General features: G+C 44.7%; 1 protein-coding gene across 3 annotated transcripts in view; it reads left to right on the forward strand.

Moving 5' to 3' along the window:
* The window catches only part of DENND11 (DENN domain containing 11), a 182,601-nt gene that overhangs the window by 79,447 nt on the left and 82,714 nt on the right, over window positions 1-20,440 (forward strand). For all 3 annotated transcript variants that reach the window (XM_085652019.1, XM_085652020.1, XM_085652018.1), the window contains exon 3: window positions 5,706-5,864. In XM_085652019.1, the coding sequence (XP_085508145.1) occupies window positions 5,706-5,864 (159 nt within the window). The remainder of the gene's footprint in view (window positions 1-5,705; window positions 5,865-20,440) is intronic.

The raw sequence follows: 20,440 nt of genomic DNA on the forward strand, positions 1-20,440 counted from the left end.
TAACAACTTATTGGAGGCATTATGAAAGCTGACCTAAAAATGCATCTCCCCCATTGTTTATCATTGGCTTTGTGGTTTGTAACTCACGTTTGCATGCTTTCTATTTGCTGGCGTCATTTGTTTTAGGCTTTCCAGCATAGCCTATTACTATATTCTTCCATGAGTGCTCGCTTCCTGTAAACAGGCCTTTAAATCTTGTTATCTTGCCACATTTGCTGTGCATTCAAAGATAGAGGTCCAATGGCAACCTGTGTCTTCCTGAGGGAGCTTGGTATTTGCTTTTTCTTTCTGACTTCAAAGTGAGAGGATTAATCTTAGCAGTCTGGCTGTGAAAGGAAAGGCTTTTTACTATCACACAAAAAAATGTAAATGTCTGTAAATGAACTGCGCTGATATATCAGAATTAGCAAAGCACAAATGTAGCACACTTCTTTGTGATTCTTAAGTGTGGTGGAAACAAATATTTTAATACAATCGAAACAAATAAATACACTAGGTGATGACATTGCCACACACTATTGTTTGGGCTCTCTATACTTTTATCACTAAAACTGTATGTCTGTATATTTCAATTGAAAATGTGTTGTCCGTAATGGCAGTGGGCTATCGCACCATGCATGCTTCACAGTACGCCACTCCACTCTGCAACACTTCATGTCACTCCACTCCATGCACCTCTACTCTACACCACGCCACTCCATTCTGCGACGCGCCTCTCCGTTCTGCGACGCGCCAGACATGCCACTCCATTCTACGACACGCCACTCCGTTCTACGACACGCCACTCCGTTCTACCACCACTCCTCTCTACTACCACCACTCCTCTCTACCACCACTCCTCTCTACCACCACTCCTCTCTACCACCACTCCTCTCTACCTCCACTCCACTCTACCACCACTCCACTCTACCACCACTCCACTCTACCACCACCACTCCACTCTACCACCACCACTCCACTCTACCACCACCACTCCATGACACAACACTACTCCACGACATGCAACTCCACTTTTTTGCCACTCCAGTCTACACCACTCAACGCCCCACCACTCTAAGGCATGCCACTTAATGACACGCCACTCCATTCTATGACATGACATGCGACTCTACGTCCCACCACTGTGTGACACAGCCCTCTCCGCCCCTGCTCCACTCTGCGCCTCTGCTCCACTCTGTGCCACACTCTTTGCCCCTCTGTACCACTCCACAATCCTCTGTGCCACTCCATGCAACTCCACAGCACTCTGTACCTCTCCATGCGACTCCACAACACTCTGTGCCACTCTACAACACGTCACAACTCTCTGTGCTGCTGTGCAACACTGTGCCACTGTACAACACTCTACTCTCTACGCCACTCTCTGCCATGCTCTGCCATGCTACCTCAAAAGACGAGCTTCAAAGGAGCACGCCGTCTTTGAAGGCGAAATGGTGAACACTTGTGAGAGGGGCTGCTCTAGTGTTTAGGTAGGCAGTCTGTCACTTGGGAGGGAAAGAGGAAACCACTTCACAAACCTGTTTTTCAGGGGTGTGTATGCCCTTAGGTAGCCACACCTCTGGGTTGGGCTAAAGAGCGCTACACGCCAAGAGAAGAACTCTGCTTTGTTGTAAGAGGACAGAATGGATTATTCTGAGATATCCAGATGCCACACTTCGCAGGAAGTGGTCATCAGGAGGGACGCAACCCAGTAGCCCATTGGCAACTGACCGTGACCAACCCAAAGGGCATTTTCTGGGCATAAATAAGGGACCCCTGGAACCCAGAATTTCTATCTCAAAATTTTGGAGAACCGGACCGAAGAAGTACTGCTTTGCTGCACCAAGGACGCAGCGAAGAGAGGCTGCACCTACTGAACCTGGTGGCTAGCACAGCAGAAGGGACTGTGCCTACTGTATCCTGCTGGTGAAGAAGTCCACTCCTGAGCCCAGTCAAAGCAAAAGACCCCAAAGGTCAGGTGGCTGACCTCCTGTTCGTAGCACGGGACCATAACAGCTGAAGAAGCCTGCTGGAGTAGTTGGTTAGCCTAGATCTTCATATCGCCGCTTCTCCTAGTCATGCAGCACTAAGGACCAGGAACCAACGCTCGAAGTTGCACCAAGTCAGTCTGCTGGACCCGGGAGAGTCGTCTTGAGTGCAGCTTGGTTCCCTGGAAGGCGAATTACCTGCCGAGGAAGGATTTGCCCAGGACTGCGATACTGGGTGACTGGTAGCGGAGGGGCTAAATGGACTTCGAGGGAGATTGACCCCTGTAGCCAGGATTGCCTCGCCAATCCCGTGGACCGAGGAGTAGCCACAGGAATCCCCCCCCCCCCATCAACCACATCGCATCCACAGCATCCTTGAACATCTTCAGCATCCTGTATCCCTTGCATCACGACCACTTTCATAGGAGCCTATTGCAAAGAGATAAAAGTGCCTGGAACTGACTGAAGACTGCTTATTCCTTGTTTCTGATTTGTTGAACTTGCCAGTGCTTGTTTGTATTAAAGTAAAAAGTGCATATTTACTGTACCTTGTAAAATCTGTCCCGAAAACTCTCCGGTGGATCTTCTGTTTTTGGTGTCTAAAATACATACAAATACAGTCTTTTTATACATTGGTGTCAAATTTCTTGGGTATTCTGCAATTGTTTTGGTGCTGTTTTAAATGCTTTACTCTTGTTCCTTTTGTGTGAGCCTTTTTGCCTAGAGCAGCAGTGACCCAGGTTTGAGCTAGTGGATTTAGCAAATTAAACTACTGGTCCTAAAGGGGTTGTTTAGTGTATTATACAGTTTGGTTACTCAACCAGACCATATAGTACAATACCATTTTCTCATGCCTCCCTTTACCATTGACCACCCCTAAACCCTAAAATTATCCTTATCGCCATCCACCCCTAGGTCCCTTAAAATTACTACAAATGTGTTTGAGAGAGCTCCCACTGAAGGATATTATTCTTCCAACACCACCAAGTCAGAGATTTGAGAGCTCCTGAAGTTCACCCCAGTTTGTCTTCTCAAGCTCCTGACTTTCAGCACAATTTATCTTTGAGATATTCCTGGAGCACGGTCATGTGCAGTCAGTCAAAAGAAGAAACACCTCTGTAGTTGCTCATTGAGGATTGGATTGAATCTGTAACACTTCTGCTGGTTACAGTGTAGAAGTGGACCTCAGCTAGGCCTACCAGTGCAAGGGGTTCGCCCTTCTTTGCACAGAGTCCTCCGACCAATAGGAAGAAGTTGGCACAAACTGGAATAGAAAATACAAAGTTTAATAAAGCTCATGAGGTGGAACTACATTCACACAGCACCCTTCGGTATTGAATGAAGTAGCACACCAAACAGAAGGAGCATGGTCCTTTTATACCCACACAAGGGCTCAAAAGAGGGCGGTACAAGTACAGCAGAAGATTTTATGTACATATAAGGTCATATAGAAATGCACAGTCGACAAGTAGGAGGAGTTAACAGTTTGCCAATGCTAGTAAACACATCCTGACAGTTACATACTACTGACAGCTGCAAGGACAGTTGAAAACTCACTGGGCATGTGCAAAGGTGGAAGATGCTAAATATAGTTTGTTTCTAGGCAGATTACAAGAGCAGTCAACACTGAGGGAGGACAAAGCACATGGTGAGCACATGGCAAACAAAATGGCTGTCAGAAATACAAAATGGATTCCGCAAAATGGACAAGATAGCCTCTAAATACAAGATGGATTCCGCTAATGCTAAGCCAATCGCTGCCAATTTACAACAGGACAGCCTATCTGCCATAGGAAATACTCTTAAGTTATTTATGTCTCAAGAATGTAATTCTCCACACTGGTTCAGAAGTTAACTTGCTTAGTTTTATCTGGAGCTCCACATTTTGGGTGTTTTTGAAAGTCTGAGACTCTTTAGTAACTTTGTTAGGCACTCACCTTGAGGAGCTACCACAGAAGTTGTGGCCCTTGTCCAGGCATACAACATTCACAGCAGTTCAAGCCCTGCGTGAACCTACAGCAATCTTACAGTTGCATCCTCCCATCTGGGCCTACAGCAGTCATGATGTTGTAGTCTAAAGTGGGCCTAAAATGATCATACAGTAGCATGGTCTTGTGCAGTCCGCTCCCTGGATGTCCCACAGGCACGAGGGTCTAACTGGACCTCTCCCCTCCTGGGCAGTCACTCCTCCTTCAGGGCCAGAAGAACTCCTTGCTTATTTCAGCTATCCGGCTTGTTGGTGCTTCAGGGAAGATTCACAGTTCCTCCAGCAGAAAGTGCAGACTCAATGTGATGGTGCCCTCACCTCTGGGAGACTGGCTGTCAGGCTAAGACCAGCCCTGGTTGCACAACAGTCCTTTGAGTACTCTGTGGAGCACTCCCTCTGGTCAGCATGGACTTGGAACAAAGTTGAGTTGTTCTCTTTTCAAGTGTCCTCCCCAGTCTGTTCTCTAGGCAGACTTTGTGTAGGGTGATGCTTCTTACAGCAGGTAGCACTGGAACATTCTCAAGCGTTGAACACCTACAGGAGAGAAATGGAGTTATAAGGTCTCTGCACCGGGCTGTCATTGGCCCAATCAAAGTATAAATTGGATACCGACAAAAGGGAAAGGTCTCCCCTAGAAATGTCCTCACCTCGAAATGTCCTCACCTCACACAACAGTCTGCAGTCCCAACCCTCAGCCCAGCCATCCACTTAAGAGCAGTGCTCAGGAAGACTCTTCAGCAACTCTTTGCCAGCAAAAGGCCTCATGGTATTTCTGCAGGTAGCCCGGTCTCTATCTTCCTACTTCAAAGTCTGGATCATCTCCTTCTAGCTACAGAAACTTGGGCAATTTTTGTAATCTTATATAATGGTACATTCCGTCCCCCCTTTCCCTGCCCCATTTTGTATGTGCCAAGTGATTGTTGTTGAATGTTCCACAGCTGACTCCAGCTGACTGGAACCTGTGATGGTGAAAGGTACCAATAAAAAAGACTCCTGAAACCTCCTACGTCTCGTCTTCCTTTGCAACAGCAATACACTTCCACTGTCTGGATAGAAGTCATCACACAATCTTGTTCTGTACCAGTCCAGGGGCATTCCAAATGGATCCCAGTGGCCTCCGTTAATTAGGCTCACTCACACGGTTTGACAGCTTGTGCTATATGCACTCCACATGCACCATATACACAGGATGCCAGCGTACGGTTATAGGCATACATGTAATAGTGGATCGTTGCTTAGGTGGGTCAGTAGGCATCGCTCTGTGTAACACGGATAAAAAGGTGTGATCACACTACTGAGCTACTCTAAAAAACACAGTATGCTGCTACCATCACTTGATGCGCTATAACCAGGTCAGAGAAAGTAGTCCACTGCCCATGAGTGCCCACATGACAGGTGCAGGACCTCAGATAGTCCGAGACAGACCTAGGCATCTGCGCACACTCTTAGGTTATTGCGACACCAGGGCCAAAATGAATGTTAGTGCTCCAGATGCATATGCAATTGAGCACTCAGGGCAGTGGGACTTGCCTGTATACTTTGCAGGGAATATTCCTGCCCCAAGAGTCCCCCGCTGAAGTTTTTTTGTTTTTTTTGTGGTAGGACTATTTTCACTATCAAATTATGCACCTACAATCCCAGTGTGTTCTTTTATTATCAAAGTAATTGCTAGGGTAAAAAGCCTGCTTCTTCACTGCTTCCCTTTTTATACTCAACCCTAATGCTGCGCTGTCCATCTTTCTTCTCTGCAGCTATTTTCGGAAGGGGCATTACTTCGGCTTGGCATGCTTCGCCAACATGCCAGTGGAGAGCCAGCTAGAGCGGGGCGCCCGGATGAAGTCTGTGGGGATCCTTTCACCTTCTTACACACTGCTGTATCGCTACATGAATTTTCTAGAAAACCAAGTGCAGTAAGTACCACAATGCTCCTAGGTCTCCCATGTATTTATTTGAAGGTTTTATATAGCGCGAACAAGACCCTTGCGGGAATCGTAGCGCTTTACATGTCATATGTTGGAAACAAGTATAAGCATAGAAAAATACAATTGTAGGTGATTCAGAAATAGGGTGCTCCATAATACAAACTAGTAATTAAATACGGTGCTCACTAATATCTCCTAGTGATTAACGTACAGTAGTATGTAAGTAGTTCACTAGAAGTTCGCCATGAGAATCGCTTTCACTTCTTTTTTTGAAGGAAGCCGTGGAAGGGTTCAGTCTTGTTTCTGTAGGCAAGGTATTCCAGATCTTGGGAGCCGTTCCGGAGAAGGACTGGTTGTATGTTTTTTTCTTGGTAAAACGTTGTGGTTTCATCAGAAGATTCTTTGAACTTCTGGAGGCTCTATTACCAGCCGAGAGTAGCAATTTCTGAGATAGATAGCTCAGGGTATTGTAGTGTAGTGCCTTGTGCATTATACATGCGATTTTCAGCTGAATTCTAGCTTCAAACGGTAGTCAGTTGAGGGCTCTGAGGTCTGGAGAGATGCAAGAGGTTATCTTTGAGTCTGTGATGAGTCTCGCAGCTGATTTGATCGCGGCTCTTAGCGGGGCTGTCGTCGCCCTGGGGAGCCCGACTAGGGTTACAGCCCCATATTCCACTCTTGGGATTACTAGAGCTTGAACTGCTTGTTTGAAGTAATTAGCTGGCAGGAAGGGTTTCAGTTTTCTCAGGGTGTTCATGTGGAACTGTGCTCCTTTTGTGAAGGCGCTGATATGCTTCTGCATTTTTAGGTTTCTGTCCAGTGTTACACCTAGCGATTTTGCTAATTCCACAATGAGAGGTTGCCCTTTGAGTGCAGTTAGGTGCTTCATCCATTCCAGGATGGTGGATGATTTGTTGGGGTGTGGGGGGAGGGGGCGCGATTAGGAGGAACTCCATTTTGAGGGCGTATAGTTTCAAATGGTTTTCAGCCAACCATGTTTGCGCTTTTTGTAGTGTTGTGTTGAGAGACTTGATGTCCTCTAGTGAATGGATCTTGATGTAGAGTTGGGTGTCGTCTGCATACATATGGAAATGGATCCCAGAGAGACTGAGAAGTTCAGTGAGTGGCTCCATGAAAAGGTTGAAAAGCGTGGGAGGAAGGGAAGAGCCTTGCGGTACTCCTAACGTGACTGGCACAGGGTTTGACAAAGATTGATTGACCTTGAATCTTTGAGATCTATTTTGGAGGAAAGAGGTAAACCAGGTGAGCACAGATCCAGCTATTCCCTATTCTGTGTTTCAGAAGTTCTAGCAAGTTGTCGTGTTTAACGGTGTCAAATGCCGATGACAGATCAAGTAAGATTATGTATCAGTTGTACAAAGTGTCTGTTCTCAGATTCCTTGGCACGGCTGACACTATGTTTGTGTCTTAAACTTTTAGGAGTTATATGTCTGGCACTTAACAGTGCTGACTTTTGCCAGTGAAGTAAATACTCCTAACCAAGTGCCACCTTAATTGATTTTGCTCTGCCAAACTGGGAAGGTCTGGCACTTTCATTTACTTGTCATAATGGCAAATAAAGCTTATTCCTAATAGCAAACAAACCTTATTGACGTGAGAGCAGACACTGTGCATCTCATCATGGTTTGTAATAACTTTAATATTAGATTGCCAGCCATACTTTGTATTTGAACAATAACAAAATTTTACATGTTGGGTTATGGCCTAATAATTGGCAATATTGTATTTATATTCCCTCCCTCATATTTGTAATGCAATCCTGCCAAAGCATTAGCTCGTTGTGGCAATCTGTAGCTTCATCTGCAAATTTGCAAAGGGCACACATGACGTTCCCCAAAAGGTACAGAACTGTGTTTGTGTACTAAATTATACCCCTTCCCCTTTTATGCGGTAGGTGTAAAGCTAAATAGTTCTAGGACTGATACATAGGAGAAAGTAAGAGGGTCTTTTTCAAACAAGTGAAGATCAGTGACATGAACTCTATCGGAAAGCATGACTGTGTGTGGCAGGATCAGTGATTACCGGGTAAATATGTTTGGAGTATGTCATATCACACCACTATGCATTTTACAAGCTTACCATATAGTTCATGTTGCTATAGTCCCTCCACTCTGTCTACATAATGATAATTAGCAGAGACTAATAAAACATAGCAGTTCAGTAGAGAAACATTTCCATGCTTTTAATAGTCTCTTTATTTTTGCAACCACAAATGCTTACTTACATCAATATTGACAGCTTATCTATCAGCTTGGCAGTTTTATTTTCTTGTTGAGCAGTTAACCAAGTTTGTCAGCCATTTTACTTTGACATGGCTTGCAGTAGATTTATTCCATCCCATAACCATTGAATGATGAATATTTTTTCAACATGACTCAGCTCGGCAACATTGTGCAAGCTGTCTCTATCAATATGACCTCCTACGCCAACAACACATAACTCAACCGCTCTCTATACATGGCCAACGCCAACACCCAAGCAAAGTTGGGTGCATGTCAAAAGTCGCCTTCTGGATTAAGTCCAACTGCCTCAAACTCACCTCAGACAAGAGGTAAGTAGTACTCACTGCGAAAGACCAAACTCTATGGTCCTCAGCCTGGGGGCCATCAGAACTTATCCCCACTCCATCCCCTTGCAGTCAAACCAGGAATCTGGGAATTGTGATCGATAAACTATTGATGGCCATCCAAGTCCACTCCTGTTTCCAAACCCTCAAGATACTCAGGAAAGTATCAAGGTGGCTTCCTCTCAGCATTCGCTGAACGGTCATCTAAGCACCACTAACCAATATGCTAAATTATGGAAACTCACTTTGGCTCTGAATATCCAGCCAACTCACGAAGCTGCTCCAGACCAATCCAAATACAGCAGCCAGACTCATACACAACGTCCCTCCGCACACCCATACCTCCCCCACCTCAGAAACCTCCACTGGCTCCCCATACAGAAATGTGCATGTCATACTCTCTTACTCAAACAAAGCACTACACAATTTAGGCCCCAACCACTTAAACAACCGCATCCGCTTCCACAACCCAATCAGACACCTCCGCTCTATCAGACTTCTCCCTATGGTCCCACGTATCTGAAGAGCCAGAGCTGGCGGCAGCTACTTCTCATGCCTGGTGTCTAAAGCCTAGAACGTACTGCCCCTTCACATTAGGCCCACCAGCTTATTCGTAGAATTGCAGTGCCAGGGTACCCTCCTCTGTGAGATGCACGTTACAAGTACATTAAACTTAACCTAACGGGTAAATAGATATTTAATGGCATCATTATACCAGTTGAGAAGCAATTCACAATTTCCAGTTCGTCTATACAACACAAGTCAATATTAATGATTAATATTTGAGAGGGTCATATCAATTATTTTGGTGATGTTCTATAACATACGTAACGAAGCATAACCCATCAAACTTGAGTATTTGGTTGGTAATTATCTGTATTTCTATTAGAATCGGGTGAGTTGGAGGAAGGTCTACATACCTCCTCTGAAGAAGGGTATTGGGTGCTTACGTGAGTGTGAGGGTAGGACTCGCGTAAATGTTCAAGGCTTCTACCGATTACATAGTACTCACGGGTTTGCAAGTTCATACATTTTTTTAATAGCAGATGTGTTTCAGCAATATGCTTTCTTCAGTGCTTAAAATTGTATGTGCATGGCACACTACATCGCGATCTTTCAAATAGTGACCTCTCCATCCTCCGTCGTTCATTCAAAGTCATGGCGAGCGACGAGGAAATTGCTAACCCCGTGCTACGTAATCTGTTGGAGCCTTTAATATTTGTGTGAGTCCTACCCTCATGCTAACGTAAGCACTCGTCCTGGAAGTTTGGGAGCAAAAGGTGGAACCCAGGAGCAGGAATTCACAAAAAAAGCTGCCAGAACAGTCCCTGTTAAGATATTTCCATCAACTGAAAAGCTGTGAATAATACAAATTCAAGGTATGTGGTAATTGACTGCAACCTGCGGATATATCTCGTTACAATCCAGCGGCTGGACAAGGGGTCTGCTGTGCACAGCACTATTGAGGGACAAAGACTGAAAAGCAGTGGAATTAGCTCTGTAAACTGAAACATCGGTAAACATGAGAAATTGTTAGACACCCAAGTCGGGATTAACTACAAGTACCAAGATACTCTGTTTTTACACAGCATGCTATAATGGAAGAACATTTAGGCAGTCCTTTGTCGCTCGCCATGACTTTGAATGAACCAATGAGGATGGAGATGTCACTATTTGAAAGAGCATGATGTAGTGTGCCATGCAGATATAATTTTAAGCACTGAGGAAAGCATATTGGTGGAACGTGTCTGCTATGAATTTTTTTTTTTTGAAATTGCAAGCCCCCTTGAGTGCTACGTAATCTGTTGGAGCCTTTAATATATATATTTATGTTATTGTATATTTTATTTTGTTGGATAAAAGTGTGTGTGTGTGTGTGTGTGTGTGTGTGTGTGTGTGTGTGGTTTTTTCAAAAACAGCCTTTTCTTGGTAAAAAAGCAATCTTGAGCCCAAATCCTCCTGCGTGATTCTTTATTTATGAAATGGCAAACAAACGCCCGACGCGTTTCGGTGCAGCCGCACCTTGGTCATGGGTAATCAGTAGTTTGTAAAACGTAAAACATAGTGTTCAAAACAAAACATAAAGGCCCCAACTCAATATCAAAGACCTTCAAACTTGGCATCCATTTTGTAATGGTCAAATTATCAAGGTTATTATTTGAACATAGTGTTTTTGCCACTGAATTCGATATTTAATGCGAGCGACTCTATCACAAATGTACTTTGCATTTTATGTTTTCATCACCAAAAATATATATAGAGAAGAATATTGAGTCCTGCCCCAGTGGGCGTTTGACCACAATTCATCACAAAGGCGGTTGTTATAAAACAGCACATGTTTTACCCATCTCGTTTCGTAATGCATGTACATATTAATGTTGTGTCTTTGTTTTAGCCCCTGTGGGCGATCTCTTAAATTCCTCATGTTCTGCCCCAGTGGGCCGTGGTTATCGGTGGCCTTGATCTTTTTTTCAAATAATTATCTCATTTCAATCTAACCCAATCATAATTTCATAGGGCCTCTGTAAGTCAATCTTCTTAGCGGTATGCTGACAGTTTGGTCTCCTACAAAAAATATAAAATTGTGCAATCACTATGATTATATGTGAAAGATTAAAAAACAAACTTGTGGCTTCTTATTTACACAATAAAATGCAATGCAATTTGAGTTTACAATATATACAGCACGTTTCAGCGATTTAACCCAAATGAACCGACATCTCTTCATCCTTATTTAAACCTAATGGTTGTACGGTGTCATATTTGATTATCATTCTGGACTCCAATTTTCGTAATTCTTTCACTCTGTCTCCGCCCCTTTCTGATTTGGGAGTTCTATCCAGGGCACAAAATTGTAGGACATTGATATTTTTCCCATGTATTTCTTTAAAATGTCTAGCAATTGGATATTGCTTGTCTTCATTGGTGATTGCCCTGGTATGTTCTAAAATTCGTTTCTTCACTTGATGAATGGTACTCCGAATATATACTAGTGGGCAAGGACAACACAAAGCGTACACGCAAAAATCAGATTTGCACGTTAAATGTTTTTGAATCACATATGGTTTGTGACTCTTTGATAAAGGGAATTCCTTTCGATTCACGCTGTTTTTGCATGCTTTACATGAGTTACATGTATAAAATCCCTTTATTTCTCTCCAATTTTTCTCTTCATTTTTTACAGCACTGCTGCAAAGAAGGTCTTTGAGAGCTGGACATTTCCTGAATGTAATCTTTGGTTGACTTCCCACTGATTTTTTGAGAACTGGGTCAATGTTTAAAACATGCCAATATTTTTTCAAACAATTTCTAACCTGCCATGACTGGTTAGAGTATGCAGTAATGAACCTAATTGGTTCCTCTTTGTCTTCTTTGGAAATTTTTGGGTCTAGAAGATCATCCCTCAAAACAGTTCTTACCTTGGCACATGCTTGGTTTATTGTCTTGTTTGAGTATCCTCTTTCACAAAATCTTTCTTTCATGTTCGACATTTCTAATTCAAAATCCGATTGTGTGCTACAATTTCTCTTTGCCCTTAAAAGTTCCCCATATGGGATACTGTGAATCAAGTTTTTTGGATGGCAGCTGTCCGCATGTAGCAGGCTGTTGCCCGCTGTTGGTTTACGGAACAGCCTGCTTTCCAACTTACCATTTTTGACATTCACGATCACATCCAGAAATTCAATTGTTTCTTTTTCTATTGTGCATGTGAATGTCAAATTGCAGTCATTTGCGTTTAAGCTGGCAACAAATTGCATAGCATCATCTTTTTCTCCTTTCCAGATGCAAAATACGTCATCTATATATCTGGCCCAGAGACCCACGTTCTGGGTAAAGGCCAAGATGTTACTGGCCACCTGCTCCTCCCACCAGCCTAGGTAGAGACCCGCGTAGCTGGGGGCGAAGCAGGTTCCCATTGCTGTACCCCGGGCCTGACAATAGATGACGTTGTCAAACAGAAAAAAGTTGTTCGAGAGACATCTTTGCATCATACATAATAGCATTTCAGTATGTAGAAGATACTTAATGTCACGTTGTTTCAAAAAATGATGATTGGCTGTGACTCCCAATTTATGTGGTATACAAGTATATAAGCTGTTGACATCAAGTGTCATCAGCCACATATCATCTTCCCACCGGACTTTTTCAATTACTCTTAAAAAATCTCGAGTGTCCTGTAAATAAGAAGGGAGTTTTTGGACATAAGGGCGCAGGAAATGGTCAATATACTTGGAGGTATTCTCATAGGTACTCCCTATGGAGGACACAATAGGTCGTCCTGGAGGATTTACACTATTTTTGTGTAACTTAGGCAATAAATATAGGGCTGGCAATTTCGGATGGTCACATTTAAGAAATCTATACTCCTCATCTGAGATCAATTTTTGACGTTTCCACACAACTAATTGCAACTGATATTCATTGTTGCTTTTTTCATAACTGGTTCTGTTACTGATTGTATAGCTTTCTACATCATCCAACTGTCGTCTACCTTCATTTAAATACATCTTGATAGGCCACACCACAACATTTCCGCCCTTATCGGACTTTTTAATGACAACTTCTTTGTTGTTCTGTAGTTCTTTAACTGCAATTATCTGTTTTTGACTTAAATTGGTGTATTTCAGTTTACTGGATTTATCAGTTTTTTAAATTCTTTAGTTACACCTTTATCAAACACTTCAATAATCTCATTGTGGATTTGGGGCAAGAATCTGGATTTTGGTTTAAAATCACTATCACTGCTGCAATCAAAAGTTACATTTTCTTCAGTTAAACAAGCTTCTACATCAATAGCATTGTCAATATCTTTTTCCAACCCTTTCATTGTCTGCAATAAATCTATATCTTCAATCGTTAAATTGGTAGATTCGACCGGATTACTTAGTGATCGTTTTCCTATTTTGGAACCATTTACGCCGCTTTAATTTTCTAACAAATTGGAAAAGATCTATTCTGCCCTCCGTGTAATTGAAATTACTTGTAGGGCAAAACGTTAGACCTAATGACAATGCTTCAATCTGTTCAAGCGTTAACTGAAAATTAGATAAATTTACCACAGTATGATTGTCCTTCATTTTTTGTCCATCTTGCCTCTTGTTGTCATTCCCACGTAGGCATCCAACACACCCTGTTTCTTTGCGCCTCTTCTGCTTCCTCCTCTGGCGCCTCGACCTCGACCTCGACTTGGCGATTCTTGTGGGCCTGGGCTTCCCATCCCTTGTCGGCCTTGTGCCAGTAGCGAGAACTCCTTTAAAATATTGGATTTTACTCCCTCGTTGCTTGGTTGCTTATCAGTTGGTTTTTCCAGTCTTACTGAGTTGGTGCTGATATCCTGCGATTTGTTGGTTTCGCTTATTTCTGATACCTCAGTGGTTTGGCCAGTTTGATCTTTATCCGAGGTTCCCAATACTTTTTGGTTTAATTCTCTTAAATAATCAAATTTTTTGCCAAACGTAAAAATTTGGCCTCTTTCATAGTCTAATTGGTCGCGGTAAAATTTACTTTGTTTTTTCATTTTTATTTCCTCCTCTGCTTTCTCCAACCTTAAAGTGAGTTTTTTCATTTCAATTTCAAAATCATTTTCGGAGTATTGACTCTTCAGTTGAGACGTGATTTGATCAATTTCCCTTGCCAGTCTCTCAGTATCTTTCAATGCATATTTGATGAGCAGTTTCAGCATTGTCGTTGAGCATTGATGGTTGATATGTACCCATTCTTCAATAAGTTCGGGGTCTGGATCACTAAACGTTGGGGTCAAGAAAATGCGCAATCCACGAGGTACGCGCTCGCAGTCTACATATTTTTGCAAAGTGGTGGCTTCCCACCACTTGACTTGCTCCATCTTTGCGCATTTCCAAAGTTTGTCCCAAAGCTCTTTTTTGTTTCTGGAGTCCCGTGCTGTAATGTTACCCGGTCCACTCAAATCCGATCTTTCCGTGTTTAGGGGGACAAACAGCGATTCTGCTGCTCCCCGTCGTGAAGCCTCTGTTTGCTAAATTCATTTCTTTTGTGTTTGGAATTTCACGGTCTGAGAATTTCCTGCTTGACGCCGTCAAGCAGTCACACAGTTCTCTCAGCAGCAGCCTACCAACGCGGCCGCGCTGGTTCCACCTGCACTTCGGCTATCTCACTGCTTTTTGAATAAAGTTTCCGACGTGTTCCAATATTCCTGCTCAGTTCTTCGAACCCCGGCGTGACCGACTCTTCGGGTTTTCACTCGGGACAAAGGTTACCGGAAAGGACACGTCCTCCACTTTCAATCAAGGCACGATGGTTCCGAAGGCGGGCAGGGAAATTGTATCTCAAAGAGACAAAATTCCTTCAAACAGTTCGCTGATTTCCCTGCCGCTTTTGCGGTGGCGGGCTCAAGCGAGGTAGCGATCCTCCTTGAAATTTTCAAAAACAGCCTTTTCTTGGTAAAAAAGCAATCTTGAGCCCAATTCCTTATGCGTGATTCTTTATTTATGAAATGGCAAACAAACGCCCGACGCGTTTCGGTGCAGCCGCACCTTGGTCACGGGTAATCAGTAGTTTGTAAAACGTAAAACATATAGTGTTCAAAACAAAACATAAAGGTAGGACTACCTGCCCCAACTCAATATCAAAGACCGTCAAACTTGGCATCCATTTTGTAATGGTCAAATTATCAAGGTTATTATTTGAACATAGTGTTTTTGCCACTGAATTCGATATTTAATGCGAGCGACTCTATCACAAATGTACTTTGCATTTTATGTTTTCATCACCAAAAATATATATAGAGAAGAATATTGAGTCCTGCCCCAGTGGGCATTTGACCACAATTCATCACAAAGGCGGTTGTTATATACGTCATCTATATATCTGGCCCAGAGACCCACTCACGAACATGAGGAATTTAAGAGATCGCCCACAGGGGCTAAAACAAAGACACGACATTAATATGTACATGCATTACGAAACGAGATGGGTAAAACATGTGCTGTTTTATAACAACCGCCTTTGTGATTGCGATCTAAATTGATCTCAAGACCCCGCGAGGCACAAAATGTGACAAAGCCGTCCAATACCCTCTGGATGCCTGTCTATGTTCGCGACAACAACATATTGAATAGATACAGGAATTTGGGAAGCACTATCATCATAAGAATCGCGACCCTGCCAGCAATGGACAAGGGCAAGTGCAGCCATCTCTCAACTTGAGATTCAAGGGCAGTAATTACCTGACCGTAGTTAAGGCGAAGGATCTGTGCTGTGTCGAGCTGTATATGAATGCCCAAATATTTGACAGAATCGGTGCACCATTAAAGGGGGAATTCGCACTCCCAAGAGGGTTGTACTGGGAGTTAACGGGAAGATCACAGATTTATGCCAGTTAATGCCTAGGCCGGAAAGAGGCCGAACCGCAATATTTCTCTGATAGGCTCTAAGTTAATCTGGGGATCTCTAATGTAGAGGATGGTGTCATCAGCCAAATTAGGAGGGTGCCAATGTTAAATTGTAAGCCCCTTTGTAGATGCCGTTCCTAAAAGTGGCGTATTAGGGGGTCCATGGCTAAAATAAACAGTAAGGGGGATAAGGGGCAGCCCTGATGTGTGCCGCGAGAAAGAGAAAAGTGACGGCATAACGTTCCGTTGATGCAGAGCCACTCCGTGGGGCAGCTGTATAGTAAGGTGGTGGTGGCAATGAAGCCCATGGGCATGCCCATGCGTCGCATTACCGAAAGGAAGAAGGGCCATTCTAGAGAATCAAAGGCCTTCTCTGTGACTAACAGAATTGCGGCGGCCGGAACCGCAGGATTGATTCTATGGAGGACCGAGAAGAGTGTCCGGAGATTTAATGAGGTGGATCGATGAGGGATAAAGCTGGTTTGGGCTGGAGATATGATGAATTCCATCAACTGGGAGAGGCGATTGCAGATGATCTTGGCTAGTATTTTATAGTCTAAGTTCAGGAGGGTCAATGGTCTGTAGGAGCCACATGACGTCGGATTTTTCCTGGGTTTGGGGAGAAGGATCACGACTGCTTCCCTAAGCGTGGGGGGCGGTATTTGTTTCTCGAGGGCCTCCGCATAAACTTCAATCAACTGTAGGGCCAGCATATCTTTGTATGCCTTGTAAAAGTCCCCTGTGAAGCTGTCCAGTCCGGGGGCGGAGGAACTGCGGAGAGTGTTAATGGCACCGATAACTTCGGTTTCAGCTAGCGGTTCCGTGAGAAAGTCTTGCATGTCTTTCGCTAAGTAAACCAGGGCAATTTCCGACAAATGAGCTTCCTGCGCCAAAGGGTCATGCCCAGTCCTGGTGAAGTACAAGGCAGTGAAGTATTCTAGGAATTCCTCACAAATCTCCGAAGTGGAGGTGAGTGTGTGATCTGTGGAAGAACGTATCTCGGTGATGCAGGCTTTACTGTAAGGGGGCCATAACATCTGTGCCAGTACCCAGCCTGGACGTTCACCCTCTCCGTACCTCCTGGCGGTCTGATATTTGCCTAGGTATAGTATCTCGCTGTCCGCGGCCTCGCGGAATTCCAGCAGGAGGGCCAACCGTGCCGTATCCGGGATCGAGGAATGTAATATAGTGTCATCCAAGTCCGCGAGTTTGTGCTCGATGCAAGAGATTGTGGTGCGGAGATTTTAAGCACACCCGAGTGTTTGGCTAGGCGGTCTTAATGTAGACTGTGGCAGAGTCTGCAGCTGCCGCTTCTCCCAGGGCATAACGGCATTTGAGTGGAGAGATCGAGACACTCTACTGTTTTCCTACAAACACTGTGTGTGCTTTACCTCGGGCCTCATCTAAGGCGTATTTTATGTACTTTTTAGTTGCTACTTTTAAAACTGTGTTGTAATATTTTTTAATAACAAAACTTACCCAAGTTGTGCAAGTTCTGTCCTTCCTTGCCCCGGTCCGTCGCGGCTCACCTGTGCCGATTGTACGGAGGGCAGGAAGTAGGTAGGAGCACTTCCGGTATTCCGGTAATTCAGCGGGTTGATGGCCTAGTTGTGCAGCAGGCGGGGCCTATATAGCTGTATTCTGGGGAGGACGCGCAGCGGGCGCGCCAAAGGCGCGCCAAAGGCAAGCCCGTCGGCGACCGGATGGGACCTGGGGCCAGAACCCCTGATCCACCCACACAATCCATCAGCTATACCCCTGAAGCTCTCTATGGGCTACGCCCCCCTACATCGGCTGCCTGTGCACACCGCTTACGACCTGCTGTCAAGAGTCAGAAGAATAAGTACTGTCCCTTCGATCTGGCTAATAATCAGGACGCCGCTAAACAAGACCATAATTTCCAGATAATGCTTATTAATTGTAGATCCTTAAATAAACACCAACTGGATCTGTATGACCTCATCTCAATCAGCCAACCGGACATCCTGATGCTGACTGAGACTTGGCTGTCAGAGAACTCTGTCCCGGATGTCCTTGTTGCACTTCCCCCCCCCCCCCCAATTACGGAATTCTGAGGCTTGACCGTCCACTCGAGAGGGGGCGGGATTGCGCTAATCCATAAAATATCAATTGAATGTGCATTGGAAAGGGTGGACATAGAGACATGTGAGGCAGGTCTTTTTACCATCGGAGCTGATAGCGCTTACATTATTAAAGGCCTCTTAATATATCGTCCGCCAGGCCCCATCCTTCAATTCACTAATAGTCTTAGGGATTCGGTTATTCATCTACCGCTACGGTATGCGAAAGTGCTGGTGCTGGGCGATCTTAATCTTCATTTGGATGATAGAGATAATGTCGCTGCCCAAGATTTCTGTCAGGAGATGGCCTCACTGAACCTAACACTCCAATCCACTCTCCCTACCCATCAGTTGGGACACCTGCTTGACCCCATATTTGCCAACTGGGACGACATTCGGGCGGATGCCCCGATTCCGGTCCTGTGGTCTGACCACTATCTGGTTTCTTTTAGTTTTATGATCTCTAAACCCCAGACAGTGATCTTACCCAACAAACCCCAGAGGAAATGGGCCAATTTCTCAGCCTCCAGGTTTAACCAGGCCCTTCTATCGGGAGGGCCCCCAGGAGGGAGGGATGTAGAAACAGCCAGTAGTACCCTGACTCTCCGCATCAATGAGGCGCTTGATAGGGTAGCCCCTTTGGCCTCTTGTGCCCCTAGGAGACAGAGTAAAACTGCCCCTTGGTTCAGCGAAGAACTGAAGGTCGCCAGATCTGCATGTAAACGCTTAGAACGTAGTTGGAGATTGGACTTTTCTATGGATAGGAGGCTGTCCTATAAATCCGGTCTCAAGAAATACCCTTCCCTTATAAAAAAGACACGAGCTGCCTACTATAACACCAAGATTGAGTCAGCTGAGAACTACTCCAGGGAACTGTTCCGGATTTTTAAAGAACTGTCCACGCTGGACAGGACGCCACCTTCCAACAGGGACTCTGCTGAGGCCTGCAACAGGATTGCTGAGTTTTTCTCCGAGAAGGTGGAGAAAATGTATTCTACCTTTCCGGAGGCAGCTCGCAATGGGGAATTTCATTCTACAACTAATGAAAGCTTGACTGTGGTCTCCTGTCTGCCAAATTTTAGTCTCCCTTCCATAACGAACTTTCATGCTCTGGCTCTAAGCATTAAGTCAGGTTCTCCTAAAGATCCTATGAAACCTAAGAACATGAAGGACGTCATGGTCACGCTGGCACCTTATTTTAGACACCTTATCCAACTCTCGTTTGACACTGGAGTTGTCCCACGGGAATGGAAACAGGCTGTGGTTGTGCCTATAAAAAAGAAACCCGGAATGAAGTCCAGTTTGCTGGAAAATTTGCGGCCAATGTCGCTATTACCATTTATTGCTAAACTGGCAGAAAAAGTGGTTAATGAGCAACTGATGAGTCATATTAATCGCAACGATCTTCTGCACCCAGTCAGGTTTCCGAGCTACCTATTCCACTGAGTCGGCTCTGCTCTTCTCCACGGAAACCATCCGCAGTCTGGTCGACGCGGGTCAGTCGGTTGCCCTGATCCTACTAGACCTCAGTGCGGCTTTCGACACTGTAACCCATACCATCTTGCTGCAACGTCTTATGGAAGGCGGAGTGACTGACCTGGCGCTGGAATGGCTTAGATCCTTCCTTCGTGGTAGGAGTTTCCAAGTAGCCCAAGGACCGTTTTTTTCTAAGAGTGTTAGGCTAGAACAGGGGGTCCCTCAGGGATCCATCCTGAGCCCTACGCTCTTTAATCTTTATCTTGCTCCCATGACAGAGAGTATTAAAAAGTTTGGTGTTAATATCGTGTCTTATGCAGATGACACACAGCTTGTTGTATCTCTGTCCCAATCCCGTGATGAGGACGCCTCCAATTTCTCACTGTGTCTTCAAGAACTGGCCAGCTGGATGGCTAACTACTGTCTCAAATTGAACGGTGATAAAACCGAGGTAATGATTGTAGGTAGAAACACCAACCTCTGGTCTTCAAGTGGTGGCCCCAGACCCTTGGCCCTACACCTACCTCGAGGGAGCAAGTGAAGAATCTGGGTATCTGGCTAGACCCTAAACTGTCCTTTGACCATCAATCCAGGACAGTGGCTGGTAGGTGCTTCGGTATTATGAAAAGCCCCCGGAAAGTCCTGGATGTGCTCCCTGTAGCGGCCAGGAAAACCTTAGTCCACGCACTTGTCACCTCACGCCTGGACTATGGGAATGTCCTCTACTTGGGCGCCAACAAAAAGAGCACGCAAAGACTGCAATATATCCAGAACGCTGCGGCTTGATTGGTCTTAATGCTACTTAGGAGGACTTCAACAAAATATGCCCTGTCCACTTTACACTGGTTGCCAATAAAGGAACGAGTTTCCTTTAAGGCCTTGTGCATATGCCACCGAATTCTCCATAGTAGAGCTCCGTCATATCTCAAGGATTTGCTGTCTCCCTACTCTCCTCCCAGGACCCTGCGGTCCTCGGGTACAGGCCGCGTTCTCATTCCTGTCATAAAAAAAGTAAGAATGGGGGGGTCGTTCCTTCCGTTATCTTGCAGC

Source organism: Triturus cristatus, chromosome 4_1 (genome assembly GCF_964204655.1).
Source record: "Triturus cristatus chromosome 4_1, aTriCri1.1, whole genome shotgun sequence".
Taxonomy (NCBI): Eukaryota; Metazoa; Chordata; class Amphibia; order Caudata; family Salamandridae; genus Triturus; species Triturus cristatus.